We start from the raw sequence: 17,062 nt of genomic DNA, 5'->3' as shown, positions 1-17,062 counted from the left end.
CCTGCCACCGAACACATCTCCCCCCTCTTCTTATCCTTCTTCTTCAGTCAACAGTAGCCCAATTTCCATCAGCACCCTGTTGGCTAACAGTACTGGTGGCGGTCATTGTTAACCCGGGGCTCAACCGATCCAGTATGGATATTTGTAGTGTTGTCCGCATATTCATTTGGCAAAATTTTACACTGGATGCCCTTCCTGATGTAACCCATCCCATTTATCTGGGCTTGGGACCGGCATGAAGAAACACACTGGTTTGTGCATCCCCTGTGGCTAGGTTGGAGTAGGAGTAGGAGTAGGGTACAAATTTAAACTGATTGTGCTGGTGATTAGGATTTTTAGAGCAATATTTGATATTTAGAAAGATGGTTTCCCAGCACAACACAGAGGATGTAAAAAGGCCTGTTAGCCAATTAGTCATTATTGGTAGAGTTTTGAGGGAAGCTTTGCGGAGGAGGGAATAGAGACCAGATACTGGTTTGGACTTATAAGAAAGGGGTGAAACAAATGACTACATGGGATGAATTGGAATAGGGGAAGAGAGATGAAAACCTAAAATATTCAATGAGTAAATCTGTGGATTTTCTGAGAAATGGCCATTTCATTTCTACATTAATGTCTGCTTTGAAAGGGTCTAAGCCAGAGGTTCTTAGTGTCGGTCCTGGGGGCCCACTGTGGCTGCAGGTTTTTGTTCCAACCAGCTTCTATTTTTAATTGGACTCCTGGGCTAATTAAGTGAACTGTTATTTGTCAAATTCTGTGTTTTGGGAAAAATGTAGAAATTAGAATGTATATTAAAATGTACCAAGCAGTTATATTGGAATAATGTATTTTGTTTTCTTTTTAACAATATTTTCATCTTGATTTTCATTCTGTTTTTTTGCAGAGTGTTCTAATTGTTTAATTAATTCATTATTTTCTAATTAGTGGGTCTAATGCTGAAGTATTTGCAGCCTTTGATTATTCATTGTTGTTTACCTGGCTGTCTGCTGCTCTGCTGGTTGTCATTATTAAGATACAATGAAGGGAGCAAACTGCACAGAGAAGGGGCAAAATATAATGAAATCATATAATGCTATAATTAAATCTGTAGCAAAAATGGAAATATTCCTAAATGTCTTATTAATGAAAAAATCATGCTGTGGTGCTTTCTTAATGTAGAATAAGATAAGAGAAAAAACCAGCTAATTAAATGAGATCAGTGTTGTCTGGTGTTGTCACTGATTATGAATCTGGTTGGAATAAAAACCTTAAGGCACAGTGGGCCCCCAGGACCGACTTTGAGAACCCCTGGTCTAAGCCACTTACTATGTCATGTAAAGCAAAAGCAAACAAAAATTTTAGTGCTGTCCCTACCTGCATGGCACCATGGTTAGCAATGTTTCCTCATAGCTCCAAGTATTTCAAGGATAGTCACTGCATGTATGTTCTTTATCTGTGCTTGGGTTTCTATGGGTAAACCAGTAAGAGCCCATCCCAGAGATGCAAATGTTTTTGACTAGAGTTACTATTGTCTAGTAGGGTTTTTCAACCTTCTTTAATGTGACACCCCTAGTCAATTTTATGTTAGAGCTGCTTTACCCAGTGTCACCAGAGTTATACATTTTATCACTTCTTTAGGGACCCTACATATACATTGAGTCGAAGTAATCATGAAATACACAAAACAGACTAAATTGGTTTATGATTGTAAATTTTCAATAATATATTTGGCCCTAACGTGATTCACAGCTCCTTCTTATATTACGTGGAGTACAAGGAAGACACACTTTTATTACTTCTGCAGTTGTCTGTAGCCTTTCTCTCTTATTACAAATAGACCTCAGTATGTGCATCTCAGGAACTGCAGGTCTGACATTGTGGTCAGCAACACAGGAGCGCCACAGGGGACTGTACTTTCTCCGGTCCTGTTCAGCCTAAATACATCGGACTTCCAATACAACTCGGAGTCCTGCCATGTGCAAAAGTTCGCTGACGACACTGCTATCGTGGGCTGCATCAGGAGTGGACAGGAGGAGGAGTATAGGAAACTCATCAAGGACTTTGTTAAATGGTGCAACTTAAACCACCTACACCTGAACACCAGCAAAACCAAGGAGCTGGTGGTGGATTTTAGGAGACCCAGGCCCCTCATGGAACCCATGATCATCAGAGGTGACTGTGTGCAGAGGGTGCAGACCTATAAATACCTGGGAGTGCAGCTGGATGATAAATTGGACTGGACTGCCAATACTGATTCTCTGTGCAAGAGAGGACAGAGCCGGCTATACTTCCTTAGAAGACTAGCGTCCTTCAACATCTGCAATAAGATGCTGCAGATGTTCTATCAGACGGTTGTGGCGAGTGCCCTCTTCTATGCGGTGGTGTGCTGGGGAGGCAGCATTAAGAAGAAAGACGACTCACGCCTGGACAAACTGGTGAGGAAAGCAGGCTCTATTGTAGGCATGGAGCTGAACAGTTTGACATCTGTGGCAGAGCGACGGGCGCTAAGCAGGCTGCTATCAATTATGGAGAATCCACTGCATCCAGTAAACAGTATCATCTCCAGACAGAGGAGCAGCTTCAGCGACAGACTGCTGTCACTGTCCTGCTCCACTGACAGACTAAGGAGATCGTTCCTCCCCCAAACTATGCGACTCTTCAATTCCACCCTGAGGGGTAAACGTTAACATTATTCAAAGTTATTGTCTGTTTTTACCTGCATTTTTATTACTCTTTAATTTAATATTGTTTTTGTATCAGTATGCTGCTGCTGGAGTATGTGAATTTTCCCTTGGGATTAATAAAGTATCTATCTATCTATCTATCTATCTATCTATCTATCTATCTATCTATCTATCTATCTATCTATCTATCTATCTATCTATCTATCTATCTTGTTAGTTTTTATACTTGCAAGAACAGAGAATCCTATATTACACAAATATGATTTCAAAAATGTTATCAGAATTACAAAAGCCTTTTTCACAATATTCATTCTTTATTTCTATATATAATTCCTAAAGAAGCACTTCTTTATGTTTGAATTTCTGTCATTTTTATGAATTTAAAATAATTTCTACAGTATTTTTTTTGTGAGACTGAGCTTACAATGGCTTGAAATAGATGTAATAAATGGGCTCCTCAATCCATATTCCTAAATGAATATTTTTCGGCATGCAAGTTTAGAAAAGAAGACCTTTTTCCTGTACAGCTCTACTTCATGATGCTAATAATGGCATCTTTATTCTGTGTTGCAGCAATATGTGTTAGCCTATCCACACTGACTTGCTTTACCATGGTGACTCATAAGTTTAATTGATCTCTTAAATCTTTGATTCTATCAATGGAAGAGAGTATATTTTCAGATTTACCTTTAAATGCTGGAACTAATCATCTTTAAATGTTCAAAGATATTAACTAAGTACAATAGTTTTGCAATCCAAGTATCATCTGCAAGTGACAGGAAGAATTTTTCTTGCTCCTCAAGATTAAAAAATATCCGTCTCATCCTTCAGTTCTAACACTTGTGGCAAAACTTTATCTACTTTAGCTAGCCATCATGCTTCCTTGTGACGAAGAAGAATATTAAAATACTTTGCCCCAAAAAGATGTGTTTTGAGAGGTCTACTTGTTATGGACTTAATCATTTTGCAACTGTATCAAGTACATTTATAACTCATGTTCAGAAGTGGGCAGCTACTGGGAAAGTCTTTTGGGTTCATCCAGCTTGTAAGCCTTTCACCTGGACAAGAATGAAAACATCTTTATTCAGTTAACAGAGCAAATTTTGCTAAGCTTTTATAAAGTGAAATGCTATATTTTTTAAATAGAGTTCAGACAAACACACACACACCACAGCTAACCAGCAACCTTTACCCCCAACAACTGAGATGCTGCAACAACATACACATTGTGTTACTTATGAGCACATTGAAATCACTTCAGTTTCTCTTTTTTTGTTTGGCACCTCTTTACTCAACAGTACCAGAAACATACACATACACTATATTACCAAAAGTATTGGGACATTCCTCCAAATCATTGAATTCAGGTGTTCCCATCACTTCCATGCCCACAGATGTATAAAATCAAGCACCCAGGTATGCAGACTGCTTCTACAAACATTTGTGAAAAAATGGGTCGCTCTCAGGAGCTCAATGAATTCAAGCGTGGTACTGTGATAGAATGCCACCTGTGAAGTCCATTCATGAAATTTCCTTGCTACTAAATATTCCACGCTCAACTGTTAGTGGTATTATAACAAAGCAAAAGCAATTGGGAACAACAGCAACTCAGCCACAAAGTGGTAGGCCACATAAAATCACAGAGCAGGGATAACGCATGCTGAGGCGCACAGTGTGCAGAAGTTGCCAATTTTCTGCAGAGTCAATAGCTACAGACCTCCTAAAGCTCAAGAACAGTGCATAGAGAGCTTCATGGAATTGGTGTCCATGGCTGAGCAGCTGCATCCAAGCCTTACATCACCAAGTGCAATGCAAAGCATTTGAATTCAGTGGTGTAAAGCACACCGCTGCAGGACTCTAGAGCAGTGGAGACGTGTTCTCTGGAGTAACGAATCATGCTTCTCTGTCTGTCAATTCGATGGACAAGTCTGGGTTTGGTGGTTGCTCGGAGAATAGAACGTGCCTGACTGCATTATGCCAAGTGTAAAGTTTGGTGGCGGGGGGATTATGGTGTGGGGTTGTTTTTCAGGCGTTGGGCTTGGCACCTTAGTTCCAGTGAAAGGAACTCTTAATGCTTCAGCATACAAAGACATTTTGGACAATCTCATGCTCTGAACTTTGTGGGAACAGTTTGGTGATGGCCTCTTCCTGTTTCAACATGACTGTGCACCAGAGCGCAAAGCAAGGTCTATAAAGAAATGGATGAGCAAGTTTGGTGTGGAGGAACTTGACTTGCCTGCACAGAGCCCTGACCTCAACCTGATAAGAACACCTTTGGGATGAATTAGAGCAGAGACTGTGAGCCAGGCCTTCTCGTCCAACATCAGTGCTTGACATCACAAATGTTCTCCTGGAAGAATGGTCAAATATTTCCATAAACACACTCCTAAACCTTGTGAAAAGCCTTTCCCTGAAGAGCTGAAGTTGTTATAGCTGCAAAGGGTGGACCAACTCCAGATTAAAGCCTATGTATTAAGAAAGGGATGTCATTAAAGTTCATGTGTGTGTAAAAGCAAGCGCCCCAATACTTTTGGCAATATAGTGTATGATATATTGTTCAACTTGTCTTGATGCTTAGTTTTGCAAAATGCTAAGTTTTTTTTAGAGTACTCCCCATTTTCAGCCCTCTGGACCCAAAAAAACCTTTATTTTATAGGCCATTTTTGGACCATGTTTTATGCAGTAAAATGTCACTATTATGATAAAAAGTAAACCAATAGGATAGGAGGACTTGAGGTTATGCATGCCATATCAAGTAGCCTTAGGGATTCTCCCCCTAATGAAATAAAAGGGGTTAAAGCTACCCCTGCTCACAAAACTTTGAAAAAATGGGGATCGTTAGTATAGGAGTGTTGTTTATATTTCAAGGTTGTTGATTATGAATATGATATTTTTGATATTCAATTATTTACCAGTGATCCAAGCCCTATAAGAGCCATCCACAGAGGTTTACAAATAACTAATTTCAAACATATATGGGGTATCATTTTAGAGCATTTCAAGGTCAGCAATTATGAATATAATTGCTTTATGATTTTTTATGTTTTACTAGGGATCTAGCCCACCATGCATCTCAATCAGATGGTGAAAAATGACAAATTTCTATTACAATTAAGAATATTTAGCCTTTAAGCATTTAAATTGAATCACAAATTTTAATATTTTAATTTTTTGACACAGCTATTCTTGTTTATTATGCACTTCTTCCTCATTAAGTAAAACATTACATTTATGAATTAGGATATCTTAAATGGTCTTGGTTGCCAGTACCTTCATAATAATAATAATAATAATAATAATAATGCTAGCTCGATTCATTAACATGTGCTTTTGCGACACCTGTGAACTGTGCCACCCAGTGGCACCGTTGAAAATCACTGTTTTAGTATATCTGAATGCGGCTAATGATTTTTTCTTTTTGCCCTTTGCTCTACTTAGTGGTAAACGCAAACAGTGTGATGTACACTTTGTGAAAAACGGCTGCTGCTTTAAGATTTAAAAAAATGCGATCTTTCTTTGGCTTTATGCCTTCCATATTATATTACTTACACACTGTATTTGACATTATTTTCGTCTTACATAACTCACATCACCATTTCCGGATTACATTTTCCCAAAATGCCGTGCATTTTCATCTCCTCCGCGTTGCCGAATAATTTTCCCACAAAACTGTGCGCGATGCAACTCAATTTCCCAGAGAGCCCTGCTCTTTACGTACGTTGTCATGATTGACGGGAGCAGCCTGGGGATTTCCCCAACCTTCACTGAGCGTCGAAAGAGTGGAGACCGGACGGGTATGAAGGGGTACTAAACTCCGGTTAGTGATGCCCCCCCAGTTATATTAACCGGGGTAAAGCTGACTGTTGAAGACGGACACGAAAATGACCAGCCTGTATAGCCAGCACTCTGGCCTTGGCGGCCAGGCAAAGGATATAGACTCCACGGACGAGTGGTGCGATAGCGGGCTTTGCTTTTCCAGTGGGACCGATGCATGTCATTCGGGCCCAGGGGAGCGTCTCGACTCAGCTATAGGAGATTCTCTCATCGAGGAGTCAGACGCAGAACTGAGCAAAATTACACACGGCATAGTGGCCATAGAAATTGGAGAGAAGAGCGAAGAATACTGCAGTCAGCCTGCCCATGAAACGGAGGAGCCCGTTGTGGACAGCGCAAGGGTCCTGGAAGAAACAGTTAGATCATTGGCCTTTATCTCCGAGGATGGGGACACGTAAGTATAGACAAACTGCACGGTACTGGTTTGGGGCTTGGGGGTTGTAACCTAATTTCTGTAACTGGTGATATACAGGATGAGTTTGAAACCGCACCCCTCCCAGCACAATTGACTTTGTTTGAGGGGAGCACTGGATGCTGCGTTTACTCATCGTATTTTATAGAAATACGTTCAGATTATGTATGCTTGATTCCGTCAGTCAATCTAGTCGAAAACTGTTATTTTCTAGCCCAGGAATAGGTAGTGGTAGTTTGATGTCAGGGAAGGTTATTATCCCAATGGATGGGTTTGGGGGGCCGGCCTTGTAATGACCACCTACTTGTGCTCAGTTGTAAGAGTCTGTTTCATTGTGCATGCTAGTATGGTTTTCATCCTGTTAAAGTATAGCAGTTATCAGTGTTGCAGATTTACCATCCTTGTAAAAGACTGCCCCTTTAGTTTGTTAATGACAATAATGTTTAAATGAGACCTTGAGAAATGAAATGAAGTGTATAACAATGTGTAATATATCAGGACATACATAGTGTCTTGTGATGAATAGTAAAATTATCAAAACTGCTTAATCCAATTAGAGTCACGGCAGGATCAGAGCCTATCCTGGCAGTACTAAACAGGGGCAGTTCATCCTAGGGCCCACTCATGCATACATCCACACTTGGTCAATTTTGAACTGCCAGTTAACAGAACACACACATCTTTTGGTATGCAGGGAGAAAACCCATGAGAGACATTGCACACTGTTTGTAGACAATGTTTTTACATGGGATTTGAACCCAGGCTGCTCATGTAAGGTCAGACATAGAGGTAAAAGACTGCTGTTATGCTGTCCTTGTGATTAATGAATATGTATCACAGCAGAATTTCAATACATTCCAACAGGTTACCAGTCAGGCAGTCTAGATTTTTTGAACTGATGTGGATGACCTGGTAAGCAAACACCAGGGACATAAGCCATAAAAAAGTAAAAATTAATAAAAAGAAGAATTTTTGTTTAAAGGAATACTCCACCCAAAAATTATAATTTTTTTGTGTTGCTTACCCCATGTACTTTGTAGTGGTGACCATGAACATTTTTTAAACTTTCATGTTTTCATGCAAGATGGAGATAAAAAGCTTTATAACACAATAGAAGCCAATAGTGACCAATGCTGTACAAATGGCAAACAATGTAAAACACGGTTGCGCTAAAAAGAAAAAAAAAAATCACATCGCATAATCCATGTCTTTTATCCAGTTGTAAGCGCAAAACTTGCAAAACAAATGCCTTTTTTGCTAAATTATTGTTAGTTACTTCCTGAATTATCAGCATGCACATAAACAGGAAGCCTAAAGCCTCATGGGAATCACTTTTTCGACTAAAGACAGTGCTCTTGACCAAAGAATGATGGCGAGGTGCATGTCTTCAAATATTCTTTTTCATAAGTCTTAAGAGTTTTGCCCTAATAATTCAGGAAGTAACTATATAACCAGATTATAGCTAAAAACACATTCGTTTTGCAGGTATTGAGCAAACAACTGGATAACATAAATGTGGATTATGCTAAAAGAATGATGGATGTTTTTCACGTTCTTTGCTGCTGGACAGAACTGGTAATCATTGAGTTCTGTTAAGTGGCAAACTTATTTCTCTCCATTCTACATGAAGACATAGATTAAAAACTTTTCTCGGGACCTTAAAAATATATAAGAAAAAAATATTTTTTTTGAGTGGAGAGTTCCAGTTGTCTCAAAGCGCCATACAATGTTCAAGCAAAAAGAATTACTAATATCAAAGAATTTTGGACTGTAGGATGAGTTTAAGTGAGCATGGTCCATAGGGGTACCAGAGGCCTTTGTGAATATCAGTAGTTATTATCCAAGAAAACTTTTGATTCTGACAATTAATTTCAAATGTTATTTAAATGGTGCACTGTTTTTGAATGGTTTTCAAAATGATTTAGCTACAAAGGTTCTGTTTATTTATTTTGCCTGGATACCACTGATAAGACAAATTCCATGTTTCCTTGTATGATCTTGACAAAACAATAACTTTAAATCTTAAGTATAGAAATAAAAATGCCTTTAGAAAATTTAATAAATAGATTGTCTTTATGTTTTGACAATGTGCTTTCTCATGGTTGATCTCTAGGGCATTATATATATTTGTCTGAAGTCTGTCTAAAATCACAGCAGTTTTATGATAATATATACTCTTGCATTTACAGTAAGAGGACTGGGATAAATTCATTCATGTTGATTGACTTGAGGGTCTTATTATACATTTACACATCATTAGTAAATCCATTAAAAACTTTCAACAGGTTTAATTATCCTTAAAAGATGTAGAGGAGGCTACATATATTATCTTTTAACTCAACTGATTAAGGTTTTATAGATGTAAAAGCTACTTTCTTGATTGGTCACAGTATAGATTAAAGTATTGGGTGCTAGTTTTTAAACCAGAATGTTGATGATTTAGTCTTACTTCTGTATGACCCTTCTCCTAATATACCTATGCTCCAGCTGTAGCATATCCACATCATATAGTTAACTGTAGGTTAGGTATCTTCCTAATATGTATAAAATTATAGCAGAAAATGTGAGTGAAGATGTTTAGTTTCTGATTAAAGTAATCATGATTCTAATCCAGTTGTGCCGTAGGGAGGTCTGTGTGGTCTTTCAAAGATGGCAATGATAAGCCAGCATGTATTAGAAAGACTTTAGGAAACAGGCTAAAAGAAATGTCCATGCTATTGTACTGAAGCACCATTAGCAAAAGATAATCCACCTATTGCAGACAATGCAATATCCTCTAAGTCAGGGGTAGGCAATGTCGGTCCTGGTGAGCCGCAGTGGCTACAGGTTTTCATTCCAACCCAATTGCTTAATTAGAAACCAATCATTGCCAATCTCAGACCTTTTTTAATTTTATGGCTTGTTAGTCTGTGCAATGTAAGGCTTTTATATCGTAGATTTTTTTCCTTTCCAAGGATATCATCCAAATGATTTGAAGCCTAAAACAGATCATTTTCAGTCTGTCACATTTTTCTATTAAGTGTTTTATTAAATCAAACCGTGCATGATGAACACACACAGATGTAATTGGAAAAAAGCTAGCTGGAGAACTGCTGGCTGCTTTGTCTTTTACATCTTATTGCTAATAAGGAGCAATTAAAACACTGAATGCAGCAGTTTAAGATTGAAATAAGCAATTAAGGTTGGAGAACCTTAACAAGCGAGACCACTAAAATGAAGCATTAAAATGTCACTTAAGCAATATGTGCTTCATCAGCAATAATTGAGTTCTCGTTAAGGAACTGGGTTGGAACAAAAACCTGCACATACTGTGGCACTCCAGGACCGACGTTGCCTACCCCTGCTCTAAGTCATCATTAATCAGTGACACATTAGATTTTTACTTAAAGAATTTAAGTAAATTTAGATTTTACTTAAAGAATGCTGGCATATTAGCAGTACAGTATGTACTAGCAGATGAATGAATAGATGTACTGTGAACATTCACTTGCTCATGATAAAAGAGCAACAAAAGAGCATTGCAGTGCAGCCCACATGTGGGGCATTAAAAAAATTCAAAAGTATCTGTTCTCCACAACACCAAACACTTGTGTGGCAGTAACAGCAGCAGCCTGTTTGCTGGCCCCTGATCGGAATTTCCCCAGAAATCCCAGCTCTGCAGACAGGCACTTCCTCTTTTAAATTCACGCAGCTGCTTTGCTTGTGTACTGATAATAGCTTGGGAATTCCTGACTGAATGTTAGTAAAGTAGTATTGCTGCATATAGGTGGTGTTTTGGGCAGTCCTGCTTTTCCTGCTCATTATAATCCCTGTCGTCTATCTTTTCTCTTGTCAATTAATGAAAGGTAAAGAGAAACCAATAAAGCTTCTGGCCATATTTGTCAATAGAAACTAGTTCATCTTCATGTTGCTATGTGATATAAAGGTATTGAGGGATAAGTGGAGATAGTTTTAAAGCATTACATTATTTATCACTGGGAAGCTTCATTATAAATTAGTTAGTTTTCATTTAAACAGCTTTCTTTTCATGTCTGAAATGATAACTTCCTGATATGTAATTGAGAATGAAACTGTGGGGGTGTAAGGGGTTTGAGAATAAATGCAATAGTGTTGTGCAGTGGAGTTTGTTACAGAAGAGTGTTATACAGACTGCCTAAGCTTTCTTCACTGCTTAATAGAATATCTGTGTATGGTGATAACAAGGCTACCTAGCTTTTCCTTTTTTAACCACAGCTAATTTGTATTTATATTAGGCCAGTTAGCCATATTCAAATTCTTCATGAATAGGTTTATAGATTGTACAAATGGCTTTAAGTATTATACAGTATGTGCATGATGCTGGCAGATCAGCCTTTTTGCAGAGTTTTTTTTTTTTTTTCTTCAGATGTGGTTTGTTTTAAATTTCTGTTTTTCTTTCACACTCCCTGTCTTACCAGGAACTTGAAGTTGTAATAAGCAGATTGAGCTGTGTGTCATTGGTATATAATTGGTACCCCTTTATTGTATTTAAATATCTGTAATCTACGATCATGATGAAATGAGGCTCACCATTGCTGCTTCTGCAGGCAAAAAATCAAATATGGAGGTTTTCTCACTTTTTTTGTTAATTTCTTTGTATAGTGCTCTGCACTTGGCTGTGATCCATGAGCATACTCTTTTCCTTGAATACATTCTTAATTTCATCTCCGGTGATCCCTCCAGGACAGAGTACCTCAATGTGCAGAATGATTTGGGCCAGGTAAGGGCATTACTTTTATAAATTTCTAAGTAGCTTTGGAGCAGTTAGCAGAACTGTGGTTATGGCTATTAGGTTTGCCTGATTAGTCTTTTTCCACCTCCCTAGACTGCCCTCCACATTGCAGTCATCGTTAAGCAACCTGATACAGTGAGGAAGTTGCTGCGGGCTGGTGCCAATCCTGAAATTCAGGAGCGGGAGGGAAACACTGCACTACACATCGCCTGCAGGGAGTCTCTGTGGGAATGTGTGACAGCACTGACCTGGCCTGACTTGCACAAAGCACATCTTCAGACCACCAATTATGCAGGTGAGACAACCTTGGAACAAAGGTGGGTTAATTGTGTAGGAAAGTTTAGGGTGGATGGAAAATAGCTTGACTATATACCTGTATATCTGAAAGCCCTTGGTAATGGCATTATGCACATGGTTGTTAAAAAAAGGAATGTGCAAATTTAATTCAGCCAGTCCATTATTAATTGCAGTGTATTCACTACACGTTTCACTGTTTGTTATGTTTGTTTTCTGGTACTGACTAACCAGAGTATGGTTATGCTTCCTTATTTCTATCTTGAAAGCACTTCCCCGTATTTTCCAATGATATTCTTGAGTACTTGCTTCACTATTTCAGTTGACAAAATCTGTCCAGTTCATTTTAGTAATAGTTTTGAGAATGTTCCTGGAAAATAGATTGATGTATGCACTTTAGAGTTTAAGCATAGTCATTTGATTTATTGTGAAATAGATGAATATTGGTTTGCTTTAATAGCTTCTGCATATGGGATGTGTTAGTAATATTTACATTTATTCATTTAGCTGAAGCCTTTTACCCAAAGTGACTTACAGATGAAGTCAAAATTGGTTAGGGTCTATTTTGAAACAAGATGTTCGAGTCTCGGTTACAATAATTGATCAAAAAAACCACTGGACCTAATAAGTAAGGAGCTGTTCCTTATTAAAATAGTACAGATGTTTGAATTCATTTCAGAATTTACTTACAGCATCTCCGCATCATTCATTGTGTATTTACTTGGTGGCATGGTAAATAAGTGCTGCCAACATATGAATTAGGTGTACCTTGTTTGAAACCCCCACTCAGTTGTTGTCTGTTTGGCGTTAACCCATTGCCTCACGTCTGTGTGGGTTTCCTGCAGGTATTCCCGTGTTCCTCTGACACCCTCTGAAGAGTTACTGGTTTGGTTGATTGGCAGTTTCTCATCAGCTCTGAGTGTGTGCATGAGTTCATGTGTGAGTCGGTCCTGTGATGGACTGTCCATGTCTGGGGCTGTTTTCTACTTTCTATCTATTGCTGCTGTTGTAGGTTTTTGTCCCCAGTGACCCTGAATTAGATTATATTCTTGTTTTATTGATGGCAAAGCAGTCTGTAATGCATACAATCATTTGGATATGTTTCAGCAGTAGACACATTGTAAATACATATTGTACTCTGCTGGACTACTGGCTTTACAAACCTGGTAATCAAGGTACACTTTCTGTTAGGCCTGCTTTATATATGGGGTGGAGGGTTACCTGCAGCGTTTTACAGCAATGTCTTTTTTGTAAAGTTTTGTTGTACATGAGTGCATAGCATTCTTCTACCACAATATAATCAACATCTTGAAAGAGAATCTTCTTCTTTTTCTTCTTTCGGCTGCTCCCATTAGGGGTGACCACAGCAGGTCATCTTTTTCCATAACTTCCTGTCCTCTGCATCTTGCTCTGTCACACCCACCACCTGCATGTCCTCTCTCACCACATCAATAAACCTCCTCTTAGGCCTTCCTCTTTTCCTCTTACCTGGCTATTCTATCCTTAGCATCCTTCTCCCAATATACCCAGCATCTCTCTTCTGCACGTGTCCTAACCAACGCAATCTCACCTCTCTGACTTTGTCTCCAACCTGAGTTGACCCTCTAATGTACTCATTTCTAATCCTGTCCATCCTCGTCACACCCAGTGCAAATGTTAACATCTTTAACTATGCCACCTCTAGCTCTGTCTCCTGTTTTTTGGTCATTGCCACCATCTCCAACCCAAGTAACTTAGCTGATCTTAATACCGTCTTGAAGACTGTCCCTTTCACAATTGCTGGTTTCCATCAGTCAGCAAATCACTCCTGACACTCTTTTCTACCCACTCCACCCTGCCTGCACTCTCTTCTTCACCTCTCTTCCACACTGCAAGTTACTGTCTACTGTTGTTCCCAGGTATTTAAACTCACCCACCTTTGTTAGCTCTACACCCTGCATCCTTACCATTCCTTTGACCTCCCTCTCATTCACACATATGCATTCTGTTTTGTTCCTACTGACCTTCAATTCTGTCCTCTTTAGAGCATATCTCCACCTCTCTAGGGTCTCCTTGACCTGCTCCCTACTCTTGCTACAGATCACAATGTCATCCGCAAACATCATAGTCCATGGAGACTCCTGTCTAAAATTATCTGTCAACCTGTCCATCACCATTGCAAATAAGAAAGGACTAAGAGGTGATCCCTGATGTAATCCCACCTTTACTTTGAATGTATCTGTCACTTCTACCTTAGACCTCACTGCTGTCTCACTTCCCTTGTACATATCCTGTACCACACTTGAATAGGTCTCTGGCACTCCTGAATTCCTCATACAATACCACAACTCCTCTCTAGGCATTTTGTCTTATGTTTTCTATAAGTCAACACAGACACAGTTCAGCTTTTTCTGTCTTTCTCTATATTTCTCCATAAACACCCTCAGAGCAAACATCACATATGTGGTGCTCTTTCATGGTATGAAACCATACTGCTACTCACTGATCATCACATTCCTTCTTAACCTAGCTTCTACTACTCTTTCCCATAACTTCAGGCTGTGGCTTATCAGTTTTTTCCCCTGTAGTTACTACAGCTCTGCACATCCTCTTTATTCTTAAAAATCGGTACTAGTACACTTTTTCTCCACTCTTTAGGCATCCTCTCATTTTCCAAGATTGTATTAAACAATCTGGTTAAAAACACTACTGCCATCTTTCCTAAACACCTCCATGATTCCACAGGTATGTCATCTGGACCAACATCCTTCCCTTTCTTCATCCTTTTCATAGCTGTCCTTACTTCCTCCTTGCTAATCTGTTGCACTTCCTGATTCACTTTCTTCACATTATCGAACCTTCTGTCTCTCTCATTCTCTTCATTCATTAACCCCTCAAAGTACTCTTTTCATCTCCTTGCTTGTGAGTATGTTTCCATCTTTATCCTTTATCACCTTAACATGTTACACATCTTTCCCAGTTCAGTCCCTCTGTCTAGCCAGTCGGTACAGGTCCTTTTCTCCCTCCCTAGTGTCCAACCTCTCATACAACTCATCATACGCCTTTTCCTTACCCTTCGCCACTTCTCTCTTTACCTTACGTCTTATCATCTTGTACTCCTGTCTACTTTCTGAATCTCTCTGACTATTCCACTTCTTCTTTGCCATCCTCTTTTTCTGTTTACTTCTGCTCTAGTTGCCCAGGTGTCTGGTAACTCTGTTTTACCTCTTCCCTGAACTCTTCCTTACAGTCTTCCTTTCTCAACTTCCACCATTTGATCTATGGCTCTGCCCTCACTTTCCTCCTCTTCTTGATATCCAATGTCATTCTACAGACCACCATCCTATGCTTCAACACTTTCCCCTTCCACCACTTTACAGTCTCCAATCTCCTTCAGACTGACCCTCCTGCATAGGATAAAATCTACCTGTGTACATCTTCCTCCACTCTTGTATGTCACCCTATGTTCTTTCCTCTTCTTAACATACATATTCACCACAGCCATGTCCATCCTTTTCACAAAATCCACAATCATCTGACCTTCTTCATTCCTCTCCTTGACACCATACCCACCTATCACCTTCTCATCCCTGTGCGTCCGGACTACTGATTTGTCCACCCCTGATGGCATCCTACATACTGTCCACACAGTTGCATTAGATCACTTACTTGAAGGGAGTTGACCAATGAGAAAGGAAACCAGAATTTTAGAAAGGAGCCACATGAGAATATATGGGCACCATAAAGAATTACTCAGCTCTGAATTAAACTTTGAAAGGGTATATACTAGGGCTGAGCTGATGGTCGATAATATCATCCATTGCCGATTAGCTGGATGCATTGTCAATGTAAATAAATATCATACACAACCTATACAATACAATATACAGCACCATTATACAGTATAAAAGTAATAACAAAATGTTTGGAGGAACAAGAAACTTACTAAACAGAGTACTTCCAATAATTTAGTTCCACTTCTAAAGCATTATTTGCGGACAAATAGGGATGTAATTGTACTGTGTTTACAAGACAATAAATCTGAAATACACTGATTACAGTATATATCAAAGCAGTGCCTTACATTTTTTTATTTACATGTATATCACATGGTGTACATTGTAAGCTCACAAAATAAGTCAACACACACCTTTATATGCTTTATACAGCATATTGTTTACAAGCATGGTAAGAAATGTCAAAATATGTTCTATAACCAAACCATGATCAAACACAACAAAATACTTTTTCTTACTATAAGAAAAGTTGAGTCACTTTTTTTGTTCAAAATATCATAGAAAGAGAACTACTGAGAACTCTGTGCTTGAGTGATTAAACTATTGACTTCCAGTTTCCTAAAAAAAAAAAAAAAAAAAAAGAAAACATCCATCCATCCATCCATTTTCCAACCCGCTGAATCCGAACACAGGGTCACGGGGGGTCTGCTGCAGCCAATCCCAGCCAACACAGGGCACAAAGCAGGGAACCAATCCCAGGCAGGGTGCCAACCCACCGCAGGACACACACAAACACACCCACACACCAAGCACGCACTAGGGCCAATTTAGGATTGCCAATCCACCTAACCTGCATGTCTTTGGACTGTGGGAGGAAACTGGAGCGCCCGGAGGAAACCCATGCAGACACGGGGAGAACATGCAAATTCCACGCAGGGTGGACCCGGGAAGCGAACCCGGGTCTCCTAACTGCGAGGCAGCAGCGCTACCACTGCGCCACCGTGCCGCCCAAAAAGAAAACAGTACTAGTTTTTTGTTGTTAGATGTTTTTTCAAATTCATTTTATGTGGAGGCAAACCTATTTTTAGAGTTTTGTGCCAATACAGAACAATTTATAGTGATTTTAAATAAATTTGGAGTGAATTACCTTTGAATCATCGTAGTAACATTGCAGAATACTGCTACATGTACTGAGTTGCAACAATCTGTGAGACAACAAAACCAGTTATAACACTACACACCATTCACCCACAGCCCACCCAGAACACCACATTACATGGGTAGTGCAGATTATTGTTTGGAATCTGCAAGCATCTCTTCAACTAAGGCAACCCGAGGCAGTGGTATCATACATTGCTGATATTTTGAAGTGTAGATGTGAAATTTTAAAGCA

General features: G+C 39.2%; 1 protein-coding gene across 1 annotated transcript in view; it reads left to right on the top strand.

Moving 5' to 3' along the window:
- The first annotated feature begins 6,372 nt into the window (after positions 1-6,372).
- Positions 6,373-17,062, top strand: part of nfkbib (nuclear factor of kappa light polypeptide gene enhancer in B-cells inhibitor, beta) — a 59,669-nt gene continuing 48,979 nt past the window's right edge. The window contains exons 1-3 of the mRNA XM_051932292.1: positions 6,373-6,891; positions 11,530-11,647; positions 11,753-11,954. Coding sequence (XP_051788252.1) covers positions 6,545-6,891; positions 11,530-11,647; positions 11,753-11,954 — 667 coding nt within the window. The 5' untranslated portion in view covers positions 6,373-6,544. The remainder of the gene's footprint in view (positions 6,892-11,529; positions 11,648-11,752; positions 11,955-17,062) is intronic.

Source organism: Erpetoichthys calabaricus, chromosome 1 (genome assembly GCF_900747795.2).
Source record: "Erpetoichthys calabaricus chromosome 1, fErpCal1.3, whole genome shotgun sequence".
NCBI lineage: Eukaryota > Metazoa > Chordata > Cladistia > Polypteriformes > Polypteridae > Erpetoichthys > Erpetoichthys calabaricus.
This window is presented reverse-complemented; position numbering and strand designations above follow the sequence as displayed.